Source organism: Lithobates pipiens, unplaced genomic scaffold (assembly GCF_037356315.1).
Source record: "Lithobates pipiens isolate NorthernLeopardFrog02 unplaced genomic scaffold, aLitPip1_a1.2 Scaffold_28, whole genome shotgun sequence".
NCBI classification, from domain to species: domain Eukaryota; kingdom Metazoa; phylum Chordata; class Amphibia; order Anura; family Ranidae; genus Lithobates; species Lithobates pipiens.
The window spans coordinates 35828691-35844979 of NW_027507789.1; the positions used below are offsets into that span (position 1 = coordinate 35828691).

General features: G+C 43.4%; 1 protein-coding gene across 2 annotated transcripts in view; it reads right to left on the reverse strand.

Annotated features, from left to right (window-relative positions):
* DLGAP4 (DLG associated protein 4) overlaps positions 1 to 16289 on the reverse strand; it is a 342220-nt gene that overhangs the window by 183432 nt on the left and 142499 nt on the right. For both annotated transcript variants that reach the window (XR_013263487.1, XM_077459068.1), the window contains exon 3: positions 1073 to 2135. Coding sequence is in view for 1 of the 2 variants with exons in the window: in XM_077459068.1 (XP_077315194.1) it covers positions 1073 to 2077 (1005 nt within the window). In the remaining variant the exon portion in view is untranslated. The remainder of the gene's footprint in view (positions 1 to 1072; positions 2136 to 16289) is intronic.

A 16289-nucleotide genomic window follows, 5' to 3' on the forward strand; every position in this document is an offset into this window, starting at 1 on the left:
TGTGGGAGAGACCTAGTAGCCCCACCCACTACACGCTGCCTGCAGAAAGCTACAGGGGGGGGGGGGGGGCGGACACAAGACCAGTCACCCTGGACAAGAAGAAAGAGCAGCAGTGACCGGTCTTTATTACTGGAAACTCTTAGCCCTTGTACACACGGTCGGACATTCCGACGGAAAATGTCCGATCGGACCGTGTTGTCGGATAATCGGACCGTGTGTGGGCTCCATCGAACTGTCTCCATCGGAATATCCGACCGACAAAGTTTTAGAGCTGGGCTTTAAAATATTCTGACAACATGATCCGATCGGAAAGTTTGTAGAGAATTCCAATCGGACAAAGTGCCACGCATGCTCAGATCAAATTAGGAGACCAAAGCTATTGGCTACTAGCCTGAACGTAGTCCCGCCGTAACGAACCAACGTCATCACGTTCCGAACGATCAGATTTTCCAACAACTTTGTCCGACCGTGTGTATGCAACACCAGTTTCGGACAAAATCCGTCGACAAAATTTTCGACTAAAAGCTCACATCGGACTTTTGCTGGCGGAATTTCCGATCGTGTGTACGGGGCATTAGTGTCATTTCTGTAAACGTAAAGTAAACAGCATTTGCTGTGATTAACAATCAGTATTGCATGCTCATTATAGCTCTATTCATTAAATCACTTTTCAGTAACATTTGCCTAAAGTGCCAAGCAACGAGTGCTAATTAAGCTGATCAGAGTTTATCAATCATTTTAAGTCATTACTGAAATATATTGAATAACACCCTCTGACATTTCCTGAGCTATCCAGTGCCGATTATCTTGTGTTTTTACAGGATAAGCATTGAATCTACATTCCCTCCAACTACCCAACTACCCTCAGAAATACCAGTCATGCATGTGTGCTGGTATGCCAGTGGCTGGAGGGCCATGTGCACTGTGCAAGTGCTTTATGTGGGAGGCCAAAAAAAGTGGACTGCTTCCTCTGAGAACACTAGGGTTGTACTTGAAGGTACAGGCTCTGCTACACCAAGGGTTCCCCCCCTAGATACAGCATATGTGTGTTTGGTATGTGCTCAATACCAACCTGCAGATACTGGTAGCTGAGGTCCTGATGACAAGATTTGGACTTCAGTAATGCTTTGTCTATGGTGGCTGATGCCTTCTGACACACCTCTCTGGCGTGACTCAGTGTTAGTGTTGACCAAGACCCTCTCTTCAGTGAGGCTGTTGAGCTAGGAGGGACCACCTCATGGGGTGTAGGCAGAGGGGATAGGGTCAGGGATGGAGGCTGGAAGGGTGTGAATTTGAGGTCATTATTGCTTTTGGACGCCTTTAACATGCTTTCACTGATAGTGTTATACCCGCTCAAAAAGTGTCTTGCTCCGTGATCTGGGCGCCTTCCAAGGGTCATCATGCCTGCTGGGTTGCGGTAGCTGCCCGTATCACTGTCTAAGTTATCGTCTGAGCTCCACCAGCCAGAGACCCCTCCTCCTCGAGGAGGGGCCTGACCTTTTCCATCCCCCTTGCCACGCTCTTTGCTTTTACTCCGTTTTGTTCCTTTAGTATCCTCTGATGACCCCTTCTTTCCATTCACACTGGCCCTTCCACCACCCTCAAGGGATTGGGATTTTGCAAAGAGTTTTTGTACTGAGTGGACAAGGTGCCGGATGCGTCCAGGACTTTCACTGCGGTCCTTTCCCTCTGGGTCACCCCGTTTGAACTGTAGAGTGCTAAAACCATCTCTGTGAACGGGTAACTGTTTCTCAAATTGGTCCAAAAGGCTGGCAGGAAGGCGGTTGATTTTGGCAGGTGGTGCATGTGGGGTAGGATATGGTGGAGTCTCCTCAGGAGGTTCATAATGGGAATTAAAGTGAATTCGGGGAAAGGTGCTACTGTTTGAAAGCTGGTTGTTGAGAGGATATAGGCAGTCAGGGTGCAAAGAATTATCGGGGTATCGAGGTTCCGGAGGATAGGCCTCAGTGGAGCTGATCAGATAAGGGGTCCGCTCTGGTTGAACATATAAGGAGTCTGAATGTGAGTCCAGGTTTCCGGACAGGTGCCGGCCACGGGCATCCCCCAGACCCTTCATTGCAGTCGGCACCTGCAGATCATCTCGTCACAGGTTGCTGATTTGGCTTTCAGAAGCCCTGAAAAAAAAAAAGAAGAGAATAGTATTTTACAGAATTCTAAGATGTCATTAGAACAACAATCAAGAGACTTCTTTCAGTATGTGAAAATGCAATATAGGATGCACACAAGGCAGTATATAATAGTTCCCTAATTATTTCAGTGGGATCGGAAAGTGAAAAGTAAAAGTAAAAATGTATTGATTGACTTGGGTATGTTGGACTAATAGACTACTGTACAATCAATGGGGGCGCCTGCTTGCCCAAAAAGTTTAAAGCTTTATTCAATAGAAAGTTCTTATTATTAAGTGCTAAAGTGCTAATTCCTAAATACAGCACCTCAAAGGAATCAATCAGAATTCACTCAGCTAAAGCCAGTACAAGATGGATTTTGATTGGTTGATGTGTGTTAGTGCACTTAGAAACTGGCACTTAAGAAAAGGAAATCTTCATTGATTAAGTTTGCAAATGTCCGTAGCCATTCCCAAGGCAATGCACAATGAAATCTGGATCTCTTCTCCCACTTATTTCAGAATACTAAAGGAAAAGTTTTGGGGAGAATGTATGGAAACTGTCTTTGCTGACCTCCATCTTATCATGGTAATTCCTTGGCTGTACTGCTAACCAATTACTTCTTTTAAAAAAAGTGTCATTAAACCCACATCATTAAAAACTATCAAAAAATGCTGTTTTACATGCTGTTCATACTCACTTAGTCACTATGGGATTTATTTTCTGTATTCTGCAAAAAAAAAACACTGATCTCACAGTTCTTTGTCTCCCCCTCCTGTCCATGTCCCCACTGCAGTTGGGGATTTTGCACAGCAGTGTTGGCAGCTCTGCACATGCTCAGTTTTCAGTGTATTTCTACCCTGAGCATTTTCTCCCTATCCTTTCTGAGCAGCCCATGTGGCTACAAAGTCACACATGTGGGTGTATACACAAAGGAAAAGGCCAGCCGGCTTCCTCTCTCCTCCTCAATGCCTACTAACCAGTTAAACACTAAGGGAGTGGGATATTACATTTTGATTGATGGAGGCTTCACCTCCCGACACAGTCTGTGAATAGCAGAAACCCCCCACACCATGTTGTTGGCAAAAAATAAAGATTTGATTTCAAATATATAAGTATGGCAATTTAAAGCAGTTTATTGATATTAGGGTTGTCCCGATACATATCGGTGCCGATACCGAGCCTTTGCCCCAGTACTTGTACACAGGCAAATTCTCCGATGCCTAATCCAATACTTAGGGTTGCTCCTGTCCCCTGCCGTGCTCTGCGCCTGTTCCTCGCTGTGCTCCGCTCCTGTCTCCCTCCATGTACCGCTCCTGTCCCTCGCCCTGCTCCACTTGTGTCTCCGCCATGCTCCGCACGTGTCCCCTGCCATGCTCCGCTCCTGTCTCCCTCCATGTACCACTCCTGTCCCTCGCCATGCTCCACTCCTGTCCCCCTCCATGTACCGCTCCTATCCCACTCCATGCACCTCCACCCCCTCTGTCCTCGATCTGTCAGGATGGAGAGCGGAGGAAGGAGCCCTTTTCCGAATGAACAGTCAGTTATCACTGACTGTCCATTCATAACTGAACATAATAATTGTGTTACAATGCCTCAGTTTATGAATAGAGAGCAGCCTCTGTCTCCTTTCAATTCATCTTTAGTGCAGCTGAGGGTGCAGAGAAAAGGACTGGGGAATCTGTGCCCTTAGTCTAGCCTTAGCCTTTCCTTGTCTCAAAGGGGAGATGTCAGGGGGTTAAGACCCCCGATTTCTTACCAAAGCCCCCCCCCCACAGGGCTGTTAAAAAATAAAGAATTGTAATAAATATTTAAAAGGTTAAATTGTAAAAATAATAAAAAATAAAAAACACACTGGCACTGTCACTACCCCCCCAAAAAAGGATTGCAAAAATAAAATAAAAATAAAAAAAAATTGTAAAAAATAAAATGTAGAAAAAATGAAATACTAATAAAAAAAACTACTGACAGTCCATGCATCATCAGTACTGCATATTAGTGCCACTGTCACATGACATTTAAAATCAGTAATCGGTATCGGCGAGTACTTGAAAAAAAGTATCGGTACTTGTATTCGGTCTTAAAAAGGTGGTATCGGGACACCTCTAATTGATATTAATAATTTGTTTTTGCTCTGTATCCCAAAGGCTGGTTTTTCATTTTCAACATGTGACCCGCAGCAGAGGATCTCCTGCCACTTTTTTCCTACAGACAAAGAAAAGAAAGAAAGAAAGAGCTGGGTCATGTGACAGCTGTATATCAATTAGGAAAGAAAGTGCTGATATGTTTTTTTCCCACTACTTCAGCCCTGGAAGGATTTGCCCCCTTTCTGACCAGGCCTTTTTTTTTTACGATACGGCACTGTGTCACTTTAACTGACAATTGCGTGGGTGTGCGACGCAATACCCCAAAAAAATTGACGTCCTTTTTTTCCCACAAATAGAGTTTTCTTTGATCACCTCTGCAGTTTTTATTATTTGCGCTATAAACAAAAAAACTGCATTAATTAAAAAAAAAACAACAATATTTTTAACTTTTTGCTATAATAAATATCCAAAAAAATAAAATAAAAAAACGAATTTCTTCATCAGTTTAGGCCAGTATATTTTCTTCTACATATTTTTGTTAAAAAAAAAATGAAAAAAATCTCAATAAGCGTATATTGATTGGTTTGCGCAAAAGTTATAGCATCACAAAATAAGGGATATACTTATGCCATTTTTATTAGTACTTTTTTTTTACTACTAATGGCGTTGATCTACGATTTTTAGCGGGACTGCGACATTGCGGCAGACAGATTGGATACTTTTTTGGGACCATTGACATTGATACAGCGATCAGAGCTACAAATAGCCAATGATTACTGTATAAATGTCACTGGCAGGGAAGGGGTTAACACTAGGGGGCGATCAAGAGGTTAAGTGTGTCCTAGGGAGGGGTTTCTAACTGTGGGGGGGATGGGACTGACTGGGAGTACAGAGAGATTGCTGTTCTTGATTACTAAGAACAGCAGATCTCTCTCTTTTGCCCCGACAGAACAGGGATCTGTCTGTTTACATTGACAGATCCCCGTTCTGTCTCTGTGAGGAGTGATCGCAGGTGGCCTGGGGGACATCACGACCGCCAGCCATGCGCATCAGCTCCGGTGTCGTGCCACATGCGTGTGTGCCCCCTAGTGCTCTTAAAGCGGCCCCAACGTACACGTACGGTGATTCACCCAGGACAGCCAACCTGCCGCTGTCTGACGGCGGCTGGTTGGCAAGCAGTTAAAATAATAACAGTGCCATCATCCGCATACAGAAAGAGAATGGATAATGTAAATTAAACAGTGTGTGTTTAGTATCGCTTTAATTTCAGAGCCACTGACATTAACGCCCTTATGCTATGGGGATGAGGAGATGGGAAGGTGTCTGTAGTCCAGCAGGGTAGTATTCAGACAGGTTAACAAGACTGCTTCGGTTTCAGTGCAACAGAGGCAGCATAGTCAGCATACATCAGGAAGTTAGGAGCTCACTGGATTTCTGGTAGATCAATGAGATTTTTTTATTTACCAGTGCCATTTTTAAAGAGAAAATACATGGGAAAATATGCACGCATTGCAAAAGATGTGCTGCGTTTGCTTTTATGTTTTTTGGTCCCCACGAATAAGTATTTTTAGGACGAAATGTATGTTGGGTGGCAGACGTGCTGATGTCATTGCGATACAGAGTAGGTTGGATGGGCGATTGCATGCCGGCCCGGCATTTTTTGATGGGCGTTTTTACTGCTTCTATGTAAGTGTATTTCTTTACTTTTATTAAATTTGTTATACGGAATTCTGCTATAGTGAGTCTTCTTTCCATTTCCCTGGGATCCCGAGTACTGCCTTTCTGCTTCACGTGCTGCTGTTGATGGTCCCGGCCTGTTTTATTCAATAAGGGAGTCTACTGTGATCATGGTCTGAGGAGGTGCTTTGGAGATTGACTATGGCCATGAAATCACTTGCCTTTTGGTGAGCGCATATTTTGTGTGGTGGGGGTCACGATCGTTGGTGTTTTTCCATTGCACAGAAGATTGAACACTTTTTTTATTTATTATTTTTACATTATTATTACACTCATTATTACCACAATTTTTTATATTATTATTACTAATATATATTTTTTTACATTTTAATTTTGAGTGTTACTCTTAACTTAATATTTTCTATTTTTTCACAAATTCTTATGAATTTTTACTTTTTATCAATTTAGGTATTTATTAAGTTCTCACTGGACTATTTTTCATTTATTGGACTTTTTTATCACTTCACTGGGATTTTTTTGAATTTCATTATTAACAATTGTTATTTCTAATTCTTTTCATAAATTATGTTATTTTTGATTTATTAGAGGGGTAGGTCAATTTTTCTCACTATTATTGCAATCAATTAATCATTCATAGGTGTTTATATTTAATTTATTTATAGTATTTATGTATGTGCGCGGCTTTTTCCCTTTGTTGTGTATTGCAAAAGATGTGCTGCATTTTGTTTTTTTACATGCTAAGGAGAGTGTAAACCTACTCATGTTCTTTAATTTTTTTTATAAATAATATATACATACAGTATTTTTTTTACTATATATGGGTGTCTAGGTGTTCTTGTTTTCGTCTCTTTTTTCCTTCTATTTTATTTATATAGCAATTTCTTTGTGTTTTACATAAAACAGATCAGCTAAAAATTCTGATCAGTGCGTTAATGTTTGAAAATATGTTTCTGTGTATAGCTTGTAATAATATATGTCCATGGGGGCAGACACATTTTCTCATTACATACACAGGCTCTGCTAACCGCTTTTCAGTACTACACAGTGGTTGTACATTACTGCTGCTTCTCACAATGCAAATCTATGAGTCAGCTAACTCACTGAAAACAATTCACTCCCTGAGTGGCTGATATCTCTTCTCTGAAGCAGGAATATTAAAGTGGAACTTTAGGGAAAGTGAAAAAATTGGTGAAACAGGCAGGATCTTTAATACAGAAGAAACATACTATGGGGTCACATAGTTACGTAGCTAGTCAGGTTGAAAAAAGATACAAGTCCATCTAGTTCAACCATAAAAAATAAATAAAATAAAAAATATCATACAATCCCATATACCCAATCCTATACCCACAGTTGATCCAGAGGAAGGCGAAAAAAAAAACAGAAAAGCATGATCCAATTTGCTACAGCAGGGGGTAAAAATCCTTCCTGATCCCCCGAGAGGCAATTGGGTTTTCCCTGAATCAACTTTACCTAAAATGTTAGTACCCAGTTATATTATGTACATTTAGGAAAGAATCCAGGCCTTTCTTAAAGCAATCTACTGAGCTGGCCAGAACCACCTCTGGAGAGAGTCTATTCCACATTTTCACAGCTCTTACCGTGAAGAAACCTTTCCGTATTTGGAGATGAAATCTCTTTTCCTCCAGATGTAAAGAGTGCCCCCTTGTCCACTGTGTTGACTGTAAAGTGAATAACTCAACACCAAGTTCACTATATGGACCCCTTATATATTTATACATGTTGAGCATATCCCCCCTTAATCTTCTCTTATCAAGGGTGAATGAATTCAGTTCCTCTAATCTTTCCTCATAGCTGAGCTCCTCCATGCCTCTTATCAGTTTGATTGCCTTTCTCTGCACTTTCTCCAGTTCCCGGATATCCTGTTTGACAACTGGTGATCAAAACTGAACGGCATATTCCAGATGAGGTCTTATGAGGGGCAAAATGATATCTCTCTCTGGAGTCCATACCTCGCTTCATACAGCAAAGGACTTTGCTCGCTTTGGAAACAACAGCTTGGTATTGCATGCTATTATTGAGCTTATGATCTTCCAATTTAGCTTAAGATCCACCATTTATTTCCCCAGTTGTACTCCCCCTAGCATGTATGATGCATGCATATTCTTAGCCCCCATGTGCATAACTTTACATTTATCAACATTAAACCTCATCTGCCACATAGTCGCCCAATTAGACAGAGCATTGAAGTTGACTTGTAAATCGGAGACATCCTGTAAGGACGTTATTCCACTGCATATCTTGGTGTCATCTGCAAAGACGGAAATGTTACTTTTAATCCAAGACCCAATATCATTTATAAAAATATTAAAAAGTAAGGGTCCCAACACTGAACCTTAGGGGTACACCACTGATAACCTTAGACCATTCAGAGTAAGAATCAGAGTAAGGAGTTGATTTACTAAAGGCAAAAAGACTGTGCACTTTGTAAAGTGGAGTTGCACTCTGCAAGCGCAATTGCTCCAGAGCTTAGTAAATGAGGCAAAGCTTCACTTTACAAAGAACACCCAATCACATGCAAGGAAAAAATGCCACTATGTTTCTTAATGTGGAAGTAAACCCTTACAAACCACTTTGACCTACAGGTAAGCCTAGATTAAGGCTTACCTGTAGGTCCAAGAAATATCTCCCAAACCTATACGGTTTAGGGGATATTTGCCCGAAGACGGGCACCATTGTCTACGGCGAATGCGCCGTAGACAGTGGCGAGCAGGCGCACTGAGCGTGGCATCCTCGATAACGAAGATGCCGCGCAATGCCACGCGTCTCGGCTCCCGTGCGCATGCGCGTGAGTGACGTCATCGCGGCGGAGCTGCGAGACCCACCGAGAACATGGACTACAGGGGACAGCGGTGACTTCGCTGGCTCCTGTGTCAGGTAAGTGACACATAATGGGCTACTATGCAATGCATAGTAGTCCATTATGCTTTGACTTTGCAGGGAAAGAAAGAGGAAGTAAACTCATCAGGGTTTACTTCTTCTTTAAGTCTGGCTATGCATTATACACATTTCTTGTACAATTTCCTTTAGATTTACCTTTAATTATGTAGGGCAAGGGCCTGCCTGATTGCATACAAATTGAAAGTGTTTAGGTTTGATCTATGGATTTGGTAACTAAAGGAAAATTGTATAATGTATAAATCAAGCCTGTTATGTATACAAAGTGCTATCTAGGTTCACCCATGATGCTGCAAGCACAGAAACCAGTTTGCTTCAGATCAGCGCCAGGATTTGGCATAGTGCGAGTGGGCTGGCGCCAGCACCATACCAACCAATGATGAAAGGCCACCTCCAGTATTTAGTAGTACATGGAAGTCCACTTCCTCCAGACCTCTTTCCACCACCTACCCTCAGATGCAGCTGTGGTAATGGGGAAGGATTCCGATATGATGAGAGGCCTCTAATCTGAAGGGAGGACTCTGATGTAAAAGGGGAGCTTTAATGTGATGGGGTGAGCTCTGATATGATGGGGGACCTCTGATATGATGGGGGGCCTCTGATGTGATGGGGGATGTCTGATATGATGGGGGACCTCTGATGTGATGGGGGGCCTCTGATGTGATGGGGGGCCTCTGATGTGATGGGGGGCCTCTGATGTGATGGGGGGCCTCTGATATGATAGGGGACCTCTGATATGATGGGGGACCTCTGATATGATGGGGGACCTCTGATATGATGGGGGCCTCTGATGTGATGGGGGACCTCTGATATGATGGGGGACCTCTGATATGATGGGGGGCCTTTGATATGATGGGGGGCCTCTGATGTGATGGGGGCGTCTGATATGATGGGGGACCTCTGATATGATGGGGGGCCTCTGATGTGATGGGGGACGTCTGATATGATGGGGGACCTCTGATATGATGGGGGACCTCTGATATGATGGGGGGCCTCTGATGTGATGGGGGACCTCTGATATGATGGGGGACCTCTGATATGATGGGGGGCCTCTGATGTGATGGGGGACCTCTGATATGATGGGGGGCCTCTGATGTGATGGAAGGACCACTAATGTGAAGTTAATTTCAGCAAAGAGCCCCAGTCTTAGGTTTCCCTTTTGATAAGTAACATCTCTGTTTTTCTACATTTTAGACTGGTGTACCCTGAGATTGATGGTTCTGCTACTGAAAAAAAGGTTGAGTAAGGATGCTAAAGGCAAGCGTTGTTGTCCACTTGGCTGTATTGTGTTTTTTGGGGCTATGCACAGCTCAGAAATGGATAGATGGACAGAAATACAAATACTCTGCAAGATAAAACAGCTTCCTTATTGGTTCCACTACTATTTATTTAGCTGTTTGCCTAGAGTTCAGCATTAAAATTCATAGATTCCGCAGCTAATGTATTTTCAATTTTATTTTTCATGAAATCTGTTAATACAGACCCTTCTTTCTCCTGGCGTCCCTCTTCTGTCTCTGGGTCAGTTCTATGGGTTGTCAGGTTCTCACACTCATGTCCATGTATTGTCTCTTCTTATATCACTGCCCTTGTGACTGCCCCCCCGCTCACCCAACCCTGGCTTTGGATTAGAGATAAGAACATTGATAGAAATTACAGTTTCTCTCCTCTCACCCCCTCCACATGGTTTCTATACAGCATGTAACAATGGGCAGGAGGGGTAGGAGGGCTCCCAGTGCCAACGATCATACACACTCAATCCTAACGGCTTAATCAGAATATTAATCTTTCCAGTTTAACCTTTCTGACCGAGGTGTGCAATGCTCACTGCTTCTCCTGCAGTGCTGCTTCCTCTCTGCTATATATCTGGAAATCAACACCAATGTCTCTGTAGCATGCACAGATATGTATCACTGTGCCCTTGTTTATAATGGACAGGGCTAAATATCATTCTTCCTCACTATAGGAATAAATAGACCTAACTGCTCTGATATCCTATTCATAACTTTTTTTTTAGGTCAAGGCTCGGTAAATTCTTTCAAAACCTTCCATGCCCCAAGAGAATAACAAGAATAAAATGTACACAGTGAAAGTATGGGAAAACACGTACTGAACTGCTGGAAGGCTCTGGATGGGGCTGGGTGTCATTGTTGGGAAGGATGGTGGTTGTCAAGTGGATTGGGGGATTCTTTGGCAGACTTGGTGGCCCTGTAGGCCGCAGGCGTCCTCAAACTATGGCCCTCCAGTTGTTCAGGAACTACAATTCCCATCATGCCTATTCATGTCTGTGAATGTCATAGTTGTACAATGCCTCCTAGGACTTGTAGTTCCGCAACAGCTGGAGGGCCGAAGTTTGAAGATCCCTACTGTAGGGGATGAGGCTTCTGGAGCAGGCTGGGGATACACTTTTGGAGGTGGGGTGCATTATGGAGGGCTGAACAGCAAGCTGGGTTGGGGGTCACTGTAGGAGGCTGGGTGTCACTATGGGAGATTTGGGGCTCTCAGGGGGCCTTAGAGCACCGTCGACCACTTTGGGAGGCAATCTGGGAGCCACTGTGAGAAGTTAAGGAATCTGCAGCTGGCTGGAGGCCTCAGAGAAGAGAGGTCTGGCAGTAAGCTATGTACACATACACAAAGGGTAGCACAACTCTAACCGTTAAAACCTCCAAATATGCGTATTGGTTACTGGTACATCCTCTCTAGGTGCCAGGTTCAGACGACCTTCCACTCGTCACAAACTCAGAATATGGATATAAGGAAAGAACCCGCACTCTGGAAACTATACAAATTCTTTATTCGATAATCACCAAGTACAAAGTAACTGCTAAGTAGGCTATGGCCCAGTAGTTGAGAACAGCTGTCTGTCTTTTTTTTCCCCCTGTGCAGGCAATGTAGGCATTTTCCAAAAAAGCCTGGTATGTGTGAGAATGGGCTGGGGTCTGCTCACGACTCCAATACTGGCAGACCAGCTGTAGGGACATTGTACAAATGTTGAATAACCTTTAATTTAGGTGGTCCTTTGTGGGGCAACACTGAGACATAGATGCTCAAGTATTAAACCTCAACAAATATTTTTAAGCTGACCATACATGGGACAAATGTCAGCTGGTTCCTGATGAAGCGACCAAATTTTGATTTGTGAGTGGCCCTGTTGGCACCACTCCATTCAATATCCTTCTAACTAAAAATTTAAGGAGCAGGGCAAAAAATTGTTGGCCAAACAGCAGTGGCATCCAATCAGATGCAGCCACTGTTTATATAGTTTGACAGTTCTTTGGTAAGTAATCTCCTTTCCCCTCTCCCCTAGACAAAAATTATCAGTTAACCCGTACAGTGCCGGCACAACTCCACTGCATGGAAAAAACATTTTTTACCTGAAGATGTGCATTAAATCTGCAGCTTTTAAAAATAGTGCATGGTGATCGTGTTGTGAAGGTCTTTGTTCAGATGCTTCCTGCTATAGGATGAGAACTGTCTCTAGGTTGTGCCCCTGCATTGTCACCCTGTCACATGTGCCCATGATGGTGACTACAAGTGGCCATGCCAACGCACATCTTGTAGACATGGTCCAATGTTTTCACTATCTGGAAGTTGGTTCTGAGCATTGATGTGCATCCAATGCTGGAACAAGTGTGTACACACAGCTAGACTATGCCTGGGTGGAAGAAGAACAGGCATGCTGCTGTGTACAGGAAATGTCCGGCTACAGTGGGTACAATAAAGAGTAAGCTATTGGCAGTGGATGTGGCAATCACACACAGATGTGCCCGAGGACACATGGACTGCATTATTGTGTCCATAATCATTAATTTTTGTGGAGAACATGTCAAATACAGGTCATCAGAATCCCATTGACTTTAACTTAGCTGTCAACACGGCAGTTCAAAGGCTGCTTTTGACATGTTTTGCAATGTGATGTGTAACAGTATGACATATCATGCCCTGTTAGGGTACAATTGAACTGCAGACAAAGCAGGTTAAACAAAGCCTTTTCTATCCCAATGCTACATTTTCCATTAGAATAGCAGAGAAGCGCAGCTTTTGAAGTAACATCCATCGATATGAGCCCTAAAACTGTTGCGCCATTTCTTAAATTCATTATCCTTTATATTAACTCCCAGATAAAGCATTGATTATACCTAGCCTTAAACAAGATTATGCTTCCATTGATTTAAATCCTACGATTCTGAGAAGCCAGCTTCACTTATAGAACTGCCTATTGGTTTGTATGAAGACCTCACAAGGAGCAGACCCAGCTTGTCTATTATAGTACAGCCCATTTTGGTCTGGAAGCAGTCCAACTGCTTGAAGAGTTATGATGTGGACAAGTGCAATAAATATCCACCTTGGTTGTTCACTGTATATTATAACTTTGGCTGACCAGAAGTTGTGTTGTCATCTACTTGGCATATTGTCTCAAGTTAGAACCTCATGAGTCATTGGCTGCCTGCCATGGAGGAGGACAGAGGTGGGTATACATTAGCTCCCGGTTGCGTTTCGGTTTCATGACGTTGATCTGCTAGGATATGACATGATCCACCTTCCCAGAGTATGGTCTTAATAGCGGTAGGTAAGGAAAAGATGCTGCCTTGCTTAACTTGGGACCAGATATCATTACATATGTGCCAGGAAGGAGTACATCAGTACAAGCATTTACTTTACACCGTAAATTGTGACAGAGTTGGTTGAACTACTATAATTTATATAAAGGGTTTCCAAGCCTCAGCGGTGGGCCACATTCCACCTGCTTGTATGTTTTCTCTGGCCCGCAGCAGTCTCAGATATTGCCTATACTGCAGACACAGCAGAGCTGGTCTGCTTGCTTTTCTAAACCCCTGCTGTTCTCAAGTCCTGGCAAACAGAAGACAAAGCCGCTCCTCGCACCCCCTCCCACTCTACCACGCTGTGCTGTGGATTGGTTGCTAGGATTGCCAGCATCTTAGCAACCAATGACATCATCTCTGTATCACTTCCCGGCTCCCACCTGCTGCGATTCTTCCACATTCAGTGTGTTTGTGTAGTAGTGGGAGGTGCAGGAGATCTGTACTGTGCCGTTATTGTAACAGCAATGTAAGAGGCAAATGGGGGCAATGTGCTATGAGGACACAGATATGGGGGAGACTCTGATGGGGGACACAGATTTGGGGGGGACTCTAATGGGGGACACAGATGTGATGAAAGGCTCTGGTGGGGAATTAAATTTGTGGAAAGCTCTGAAGGGGACATAGATGTTCAGAAAGGCTATGAAGGAGATACAGAGGTGCAAGGAGACTCTGATGGGGACACAGATGTGTAAAAAGGATCTGATGGGGACACAGATGAGAGGAAAGCTCTGATGGGGACACAAATTTGCGGAAAGTCTCTGACAGGGATACAGGTGTCCAAGGAGACTATGATGGTGTAAGGATTAAGGGGTGTCTAAACAAAATGGTTGACAGTATGTCTTACTAAATACATGTCTTTCTCTATACTTCTCAGTAAAATAAGGACTCGTCATCTTTAGTCACGTACTCATCAAGAAGAGGCCGCATCAGCCCTAAAAAGCAGTCTACGCCCAGAAGATTGTCTTATCAGCTGATAACACCCGGAGAATTGCTTTTTCTTTGCAAAAATGTTGTTTTTTTACATTGCTGATGTCTGCCCTTTTCTGTCTATAAAAGAGAAGTAATAAAGAGCTCAGAGTCAGTCAGAGAGAGTCAGAGTTACGACGGACTTCTGAGCAGAAATACTGAATACCTCCGTGTCTCTTTGCTTAGATAAGAACTCTAACTAACAATTGGGAAACGGTAACATAACCTGACAAATAGGTGACTTGTTGAGGTCACACCTAACATTTCTGGCGCCGCGAACAGGGACCTGCAGAAAGAAACTACAAGAGGCGAACGAACATAAGGACGGAACAAAAAGGCCGGGCACATCAAGAACCACAGACAAATCCTGCGCAGGTAAGAAAAGCTTTATTTTCTTATAAACTCTGTGCTTCTTAGATTTGTGCCCACCTGATCTGTCTGAATTGTTCTTCAGGTAAACACCAACCTCTGTAGTAAGCGGGTCTTGAACTTAATATTTTGGCTTATGTTACCGTTGTTTCTTGTCTGTCTACTTGTCATCTGTCTGTTGTGACTGAGATAAGCCCTGTTTGTATGGTGTGAATTGAAACATATATCATCCCAATGGGTAACGGAATGCGCCCTTAACTCGTAAGAGTACTTGGGGGTCCGACACTTAAGTTTGATATACGCTTTTTGATTCATGAGCCTAAAAACGGGTTGAAAGTATAAGTCCTGACTGCCTCAATAAAGCAGGAATAAGAAACGAATGCTGAGAGATTCCATGGTAATGGGAAGGGAATAAAGGTCTCCACAAAGTCCCGGAGACCTAGTCATATGTGTTTGGCCACCAAAAGGGAATGCTTGTATATGTTGTAGCTGTCAGTCTGGTCATAATATTTGTCAGTTGGCTAGCATATAAGGTAATTCGATTTCAGAAATCTCATCCAGGAGAGGTTTTTAATATTTTGGCACCCTAGGAGGAGAAGGCAACGAGACACTTAGTAAGTGATCCAAACGCCACCTAGGCAGGACTGTCAAAATGGGCCAGACACATGGTAAACCCCAGGAGGAATCTCAGAAATGTTATGCTGTTAAAGACATAATTACAATGTTGTATGGGAAGGATAAGGCACAGGGCACAAATAGGATTCTCAAGAAATTGGGGATGGATGGAGAAAATGGATTAAGTGTAGAAGGTTGGGAAGAAATAAAGAAAGACAGACAGGGAGAGATATTGAAAAACGGATGGGTATCACAAATACAATGTTTAATTAAGGTTTCCAACAGGGCTGAAGAGGAGGGATGGGAGTATTGTCAGGAAAAAGGGTGGATGGGATATGAAGGTCCGACACAAAAGTCTTCCTTCTGCTCCCGGCGATAGGGTAAATACGGGAGATACTCCACCTCCTTATAACACCACCACACCAGGTAATGAAAGACCAAAACTTTATCCTTCCTTAAGAGGAAGAGGATGGGTATGCCGAGTATGCGGTACCCAGAACCCAGACTGGGCACAGGAATGTGTGCATTGCGGCGCTCAAAGACCAGAGCCCGTAGCTCCAGTCCATAGTCGGACTAGGGTAATACAAGTAAATAATCCAAATGCGGGTCAAGCAGGACAGCCACCTACAGTGACCCGACAAGTCGTTCTGAGGACATGGACACCTTGGTCGGCTGACACTCTTATGGCATTAATACAGAATGCTCCTGATCCCGTAGCAAAACCTGCCGCATTCTGTAGATTCGTGACACAATTACTAGACACACATGAAGCGACTTGGCAAGATGGGGAAGATATATGTAGACATAAAATGATACTAACGATGTTTAATCAATTTATGAATGAAATTGCTCCACATAGACCACAAGGGGATCCAGCGGCAGATCCACCAGGAGTACACCCCCGTCAT